We start from the raw sequence: 7,273 nt of genomic DNA, 5'->3' as shown, positions 1-7,273 counted from the left end.
CCGGAGGTCCCCCGTCAAGCCCTGCTGAGCGAGGGGTGTGGCCTGAGGTCCCCCGTCAAGCCCTGCTGAGTGGGGGGTGTGGCCTGAGGTCCCCTGTCAAGCCTCGAGGGGGAGTAAGCGCAGCCTCAAGTCCCTGCTGATTGCTTGTTAAGGCTCGTTACAGGAATTCGGCCTCCGCTGTGGATGCCATCATCTTTTGTGGTGGAGTGACGGTCAATTTGCATATCCCCTCTTTATTATATAGGATTTTTAAAATATATTTTTATTGATTTCTTTTGTTATTTTCAACTAAAACCGTGACCCTATGCCTGTCCTGAGACAGTAGAGCAAGGACACCTGCTCCTAGTCTGCACCAGGCATGTCCAGGAGGATCCTCAGTTCCCTGCTCCATTCTTAGATGGGCTGGGGCCGAGGGCAGGGGTACTGAGGAGAGAGAATTGTCTTTCTCTTGAGAGAGGCACGCCCTGATCTCTCCTCAGATATGCCAGATAGTGCCCACAAAACTCCTGCCTCAGAAGCAAAGTCAGAGGTTGGGCAGCCTACCAAGGTTGGACGTTTTCAGGTGACAACTACAGCAAACCAAGTAGGTCGTTTCTCTGTATCAAGAACTGAAGATAAGGTCACGGAGGCAAAGAAAGAGGGACCAATGGCATCTCCTTTTATGGATTTGGAACAAACTGTTCTTCCTGCTGCGATACCAAAGAAAGAAAAGCCTGAACTGTCAGATCCTTCGCATCTGAATGGACCATCTTCTGACTTGGAGGCTGCCTTCCTAAGTAGGGATGTGGATGATGGTTCAGGTAGTCCACACTCCCCACCTCAACTAAGCTCAAGGAGCCTTCCTATCCAAAATCTAAGTCAAAGCCTTAGTAACTCACTCAACTCCTCTTACATGAGTAGTGACAATGAGTCAGATATTGAAGATGAAGACTTAAAGTTAGAGTTGCGACGACTACGAGAAAAGTACGTATGTTTTCTCCTATGAAGAATAATGGCAAAATTAAGACCTAACTCATGGTGCCTATATTAGTATTCTTTTCACTACAATATGCTTATGTCTCATTTCTTTTATTTATTTATTTACTAGAGGCCCAGTGCATGGATTCATGCACCGGTGGGGTCCCTCAGCCTGACTTGCACCCTCTCACAATCCGGGAACCCTCAGGGGATGTTGCAGGCCCAGTGTACAGATTTGACCCAATCCCTGCAGGCCAGGCCAAAGGACCCTACTGGTGCATGAATCTGTGCACTGGGCAGGTTTCAGCCTGATCCCCACAGGCCAAGCTGAGGGACCCCACTGGTGCACAAATCCATGTACTGGGCCAATTTTGGCCCGATCCCCTCAGGCCAGGCTGAGGGGCCCTTAGTATGCATATAAGATCTTTGGTTAATCCCCCCCTTCCCTGTGAGATTCATCATTCTGTTCCATGTTTCCATGCCTGTGCATTGAGTGTCTGCCCCCTGGTGGTCAGTGTGCATCATAGCTACCAGTCGACCAGTTGCTTAGGCTTTTATATATAAACTAGAGGCCCGGTGCACAAAAATTTGTGCACTTGGGGGTGGGCAGCGGTCCCTCAGCCTGGCCTGTGCCCTCTCACAGTCTGGGACCCCTCAGGGGATGTCCACTTGCCAGAGGAGAGCAGGGGTAAGCTACAGTCAGACATCCTTAGCGCTGCTGAGGAGGCAGAAGAGACTCCCTCCATCACCACTGTGCTGGCATCCGTCAGCCTGGCTTGTGGCTGAGCAGAGCTCCCCCTGTGGGAGTGCACTGACCACCAGGGGGCACTCTGCCTGGTGGTCAGTGTGTGTCATAGAGACCAGTGATTCCCAGTCATTCTGCTGTTAGGGTCAATTTGAATATTATTACCCTTTTATTATATAGGGCTAGTGGCCAAGTGCACGAAATTTGTGCACATTAAAGGGGGATTAATTAGAGGAAATATTTTAATATTGCTATTTGCCCTTTCTCTATAAAAGAAGTGTCAGAGATGAAAAGAAATTAGTAAAATGTATATGAAAATCTTCCTCCTGATAGAGTCTGGGGGGCACCATGGGACGCAGAGTCAAGTCCCCACCCACCTACATGCGCCTCAAAATCGCTTGAGACCCAGCCGTGCTTGCCTAAGAAAATTGATAAAATGTATATGAAAATCTTCCTCCTGTTAGAGTCTGGGGCGCACCATGGGCCCCAGAGTCAAGTCCCTGCCCACTCATGTGCACCTCAAAATTGTGTGAGCCCGCCCCCCCCCCCCCCCCATTGGGCTAGATCCAGACTCAGCCAGTCCCACCCTTGTCAAGCCTTGCTGGGCAGGGGGGCGCAGCCTCAGGTTCCCTGGCCCGGCGCTAGGGTGTGGGGCGCAGCCTGAGGTTCCCCAGCCTGGGCCGGGCGGGAGGCATGCCTTGAGGTCTCCCATTAAGTCCCACCAGGTGGGGGACACAGCCTGAGATCCCCTGTCAAGCCCTGCTAGGCAGGGGGTGAGGCCTCAGGTCCTCTTGCCCGGTGCCGGGGCAGGGGACGTGGCCTGAGGTCCCTCGTCAAGCCCTGCTGAGCGAGGGGTGTGGCCTGAGGTCCCCCGTCAAGCCCTGCTGAGTGGGGGGTGTGGCCTGAGGTCCCCTGTCAAGCCTCGAGGGGGAGTAAGCGCAGCCTCAAGTCCCTGCTGATTGCTTGTTAAGGCTCGTTACAGGAATTCGGCCTCCGCTGTGGATGCCTGCACACCCCCTACTGGGGATCGAGCCCACAACTGGGCATGTACCCTTGATCGGATTGAACCTGGGACCCTTCAGTCTGCAAGCCGACATTCTATCCACTGAGCCAAACCAGTTAGGGCTATGTCTCATTTCTTTTAAAGAAAGGGTAATGGGCAAGAGCTAGTATCTGAATGTAGTTCTCATTGGGTCTCCTGTACTCATCAGGACCCACATCATTTCTAGTTATAGAACTTTGTCGGCATCTTTTGTGTTATTGTTATTAAATTACTTTTATTAACAGCACTTTTTATAATTATTGACCTAGTCTTAGCTATTTATTAGTTTACCAAATGAACCAGTGTTGAAATGTTTTGTTGGTCATATTTGACAAACTGAATCAGAGTTACAAATTCAGTTCTCCTATGTATAACCTCAAAAGCCCTAATCTTTTTCTCCTACTATATCATCAACCATTTGTTGCCTGGGAGCTTGTTGGATTTTGGCTTGGGTAATGGAGGCCATCAAGATGAGTTGACAAACTAGAATCTCAAGGCGTAGTAGAAACTAGATTAAATACATTTGGGGCAAAGATTCAAAAGTAGGCACTTCAATGAAGGTTAAAGAATATGTGGTTAAGTCTTGTTTGAACAAAGGTGGTTTTAATATTTTTGAATTATGTCTGGTTATCTTTCATAGACATCTTAAAGAGATTCAAGATCTGCAGAGTCGCCAGAAACATGAAATTGAATCTTTGTATACCAAACTGGGCAAGGTTCCCCCTGCTGTCATTATTCCCCCAGCTGCCCCTCTTTCAGGAAGAAGAAGGCGACCCACTAAAAGTAAAGGCAGCAAATCTAGTCGCATCAGTTCCTTGGGCAGTAAAAGCCCCCAGCTTTCAGGTAAGAAGCCACGGTCCAGGTCAGCCATGGTGTCCCGTCTTTTATTTCTGTCTTCAACAGTGTATATAACCTATTGAACATTTGTTGTTTTTGTTAAATATCGAAAGAATTTAATTGACTTTCCTAATATTCTTACTTCCTTGAATTCTCTACTCCCTATATTTATAGTACCTCTTTTTTAATTTATGGAAGTAGACTGGTTGAGTTCAATGGCCTATTTCATTGTAATCTATATTGCTATCCATGGGTAGTCTTCATTTATAGTTGTTCTTAAGGATAAAACATTAGCTTTGCCTGGTAACACATACCTCATATTTCTCCAAACGGGCAGTTAGAAGAAAATATATTTCACCTGTACTTAGTAAAGTTCAGTTTGGTTCTTCCTTTCAATGAATGAATTGGTCATAATTGTGACTGGAATAAATATAAATTTCATATAGATATTGGAGTATGTCTTAAGTGATAATTTCCTTAGTTAAAGTTTTTATTTTATTTACCTATATTGGGACAAAGAATTTCCTAATGTTTGTAACTAAAAAATAGTTAAATCATAATCTCTTGTAATGAATTCTATGTCTATTTAAATTGTGATAAACGGTTTTTACCCTTTGGTGAAATTATGGTAATGTTAACAGATAATTAGTTGAAAAGTAAAAAAGTCTGAAATAAGTGTATACCTCATATTTGCTCTGCAGGGCTAACAAATATGTTGGAGAGCAATTGCAAACTTTAGCAGCTTTCCATTCTCTGGAAGTTTTAGAGACCCAAATTTTCTCTAGCACGTTAGAACCAATTCAGTAGTAGAGGTATGATTTTAAGGAATAGCAACTATTTTTAACAATTCTTCTGTACTTGATCTGACATGCTTACAAGAAAAATTAAGCAGACACTGCTTGCCAAACCTATTTGTATCATGATCCAACTCAGTGTTTTATAGTAGAGTTGTGGAACTGCAAAATGGAATTCTCTTGTATCTATATATTCTAGACCAGTGGTCAGCAAACTGCAGCTCGCGAGCCACATGCAGCTCTTTGGCCCCTTGAGTGTGGCTCTTCCACAAAATACCACGTGCGGGCATGCACGTACAGTGTGGTTGAAACTTCGTGGCCCATTCGCAGAAGTCAGTTTTCATCCTGGGCGAGTCTATTTTGAAGAAGAACTGTTGATATTTGGCTCTGTTGACTAATGACTTTGCCGACCACTGTTCTAGACCAGTGGTCCGCGAACCACCAGTTGGCAACCGCTGCTCCAAAAGTTTCCTTAAACCAGCTGTCGCCAACCCTTTCGGACCTCATGGACCACCAGAAGTCTGCAGACCACCAGTTGGTGACCACTGTTCTACACATCCACTCAGCTCAGATTTGTGATCCATCTAGGTTTTCTAAAGCTAAAAAACTTTCAGGATAATTTCCTATGGCCCTATTAACTGTTGATTCTCATGCCATTCCACACTTCCCCTTCTATTCATTAGTCATAGCTTTTGGCCCATTAATCACTCAATGGGACAAATTGGAAGAATAAGGACAGTGCCTATTAAAGTGCATTGGGAAAGCTGTACTTGTTTCTTCATGACACTTTGTCTTCTGGCAGGTAATTTGTCTGGTCAGAGTGCAGCTTCAGGCTTGCACCCCCAGCAAACCCTCCACCCTCCTGGCAACATCCCAGAGACTGGGCAAAATCAGCTATTACAGCCTCTTAAGCCATCTCCCTCCAGTGACAACCTCTATTCAGCCTTCACCAGTGATGGTGCCATTTCAGTACCAAGCCTTTCTGCTCCAAGTCAAGGTAAGAAAGTAAAACAACCATCATCTTCCAAAAACATTAAAATGGAGATATTGCCATGTCCAGGACAAAAGCCTAATGAGTAGCTTATTGTTAAGGTGAGTTGGAAGACCAGTTGACCAGAACATCGCCTGTGTGTTGTACACTTCCAAGGATCAATGAGCTGAAGGGGTGGGAAGTGATTAGGTTGGTGCACTCATTGTTCCTATCGGGCGAAATAGCTTCTTTTCAAAGGATTACAGCATATGTTTAGGTTTGTGACCAATATGAAGAACTCATTTGGGATTTGCAACTTATGACTAGACAGATTTCCTGCACTAAATTCTAAGGTGTTTTAGCAGTTTCTGAAAGCTAATTTGCTGGATTAGCTAATGTGGGCTTTTTAAATTTCTAAGTATGGGAGTAGCATACTAAGATGAATTGCCCTACAATTCAATTTTTTATATAGATTATTTACTTTTCAAATAGTTTTATTTATTAATGATTGCTCAGAACATTCCTGTAGAGGAAAGAGCTTCTAGTAACCTTAGAACAAGTATGAAAGGAGTTCACTGTCTGGGGGAGAAAAGAATGGGGAAAATATGATAGGTAGCTTAGGTACCTTTGTCACAATTTCACTGAAATTGAAGATGGACTTTTTGGCAAGAGCTCAAACTACCTAGTATTATTCCCCTGTGAAAAGCTTTTTGCAGATGGAGGGAATTGAGGCCTAATTTTCCTGTCCTGTATATTTGACCTTTCCCTAGAAGCTTGTTCTGTGTGTCATTGTAGCGCATTTCACCACTCCAGCCTCAAGTTTCTAACATCTTGTAGTTGTGTTCTGTCTCTTCTCTCTCTGTTCTTCCCTGTTTCTCCCCTCCCACAGGCTGTGCGAAGTTTAACTGTGCATCTGAGCAGGTGACATTCAAACCTGGTGGCAGGAGGACCCGATTTCTGAGTACGCCCTGCTTGGCTCTTTGTGTGTAACACCTTTACTCCTTCCTCGCCCTTGTTTTTCTGCTGCTTGGATCTGATATTTCACGCAGTCCATTTTCATTTGTCTTTGTATATCATTTACTCAGCGGCTTGGCTGAACTACTGTTACCCTCAGAAGTTTGGGTCCCTACGTTAATTATTATAAAAGATGTAGAAATAATAATAGGTTTCTATAAATTTCAAAATAACTTTCTGATAGAATTGCTTCTTCATAGATCCATGTAGATATGGTGTTAGGTTATATAGATTGCTGGGTCTTTTAGAATAATGAAGACTAGACCCTGGTCGGGTACTCAGTGGTTAGAGCAGTGGTTTCCCAGCTTTTTTTGGGCCATGCCCCACCTAAGCATTTCTAAAATCCAGATGCCCCCCCCGTGACATATAATTCTTATTATTCAAAAAGTGAACTCCTACTCACTATTTTAGGAAGCCTAAAAGGCCGTTAACTTGGCCTAAACAAGCTTCCAAAGAACATGGCATCCATGAAAGAGAAAAATAAAAGAACGAAAGGACAGGTGAAGTACTGAGGAAGAAATCACTAAGAAAGTGTTAAAATAATATGAAGAAGTTTCAAAACATATAATAGAGAACTGAAATTCATAAATATGTCACTATATATTTATATATGTATATGAGGCCCTTAGAACCATAAGAAATGCAAAAATTCACTGTCAATAACTCATTCTTGAATTGGCCCCCTTAAAAATCAAACTGCCTCCCTGTGGGGTGTGTGCCCCACGTTGGGAACCACTGGATTAGAGCATCTTCTTGATAAACACCAAGGTCAAGGGTTTGATTCCCAGTCAGGGCACATACAAGAATCAACCAATGGCCGAAACCGGTTTGGCTCAGTGGATAGAGCGTCGGCCTGCGGACTGAGGGGTCCCGGGTTCGATTCCGGTCAAGGGCATGTACCTGGGTTGCGGGCA

The 7,273-nt window shown here is 44.4% G+C and overlaps 1 protein-coding gene across 8 annotated transcripts in view; it reads left to right on the top strand.

The window, feature by feature from the left end:
• Positions 1–7,273, top strand: part of WNK1 (WNK lysine deficient protein kinase 1) — a 144,641-nt gene that overhangs the window by 128,740 nt on the left and 8,628 nt on the right. For 4 of the 8 annotated variants that reach the window (XM_015568843.1, XM_015568842.1, XM_015568844.1 and 1 more), the window contains 3 exons: positions 3,385–3,587; positions 5,178–5,372; positions 6,235–6,327. In XM_015568843.1, coding sequence (XP_015424329.1) covers positions 3,385–3,587; positions 5,178–5,372; positions 6,235–6,327 — 491 coding nt within the window. The remainder of the gene's footprint in view (positions 1–3,384; positions 3,588–5,177; positions 5,373–6,234; positions 6,328–7,273) is intronic. The other 4 variants (XM_006771303.2, XM_006771301.2, XM_006771299.2 and 1 more) reach the window with 2 other exon arrangements.

The sequence above is a fragment of the Myotis davidii genome, unplaced genomic scaffold (genome assembly GCF_000327345.1).
Source record: "Myotis davidii unplaced genomic scaffold, ASM32734v1 scaffold944, whole genome shotgun sequence".
In the NCBI taxonomy this organism is placed as follows: Eukaryota; Metazoa; Chordata; class Mammalia; order Chiroptera; family Vespertilionidae; genus Myotis; species Myotis davidii.
This window is presented reverse-complemented; position numbering and strand designations above follow the sequence as displayed.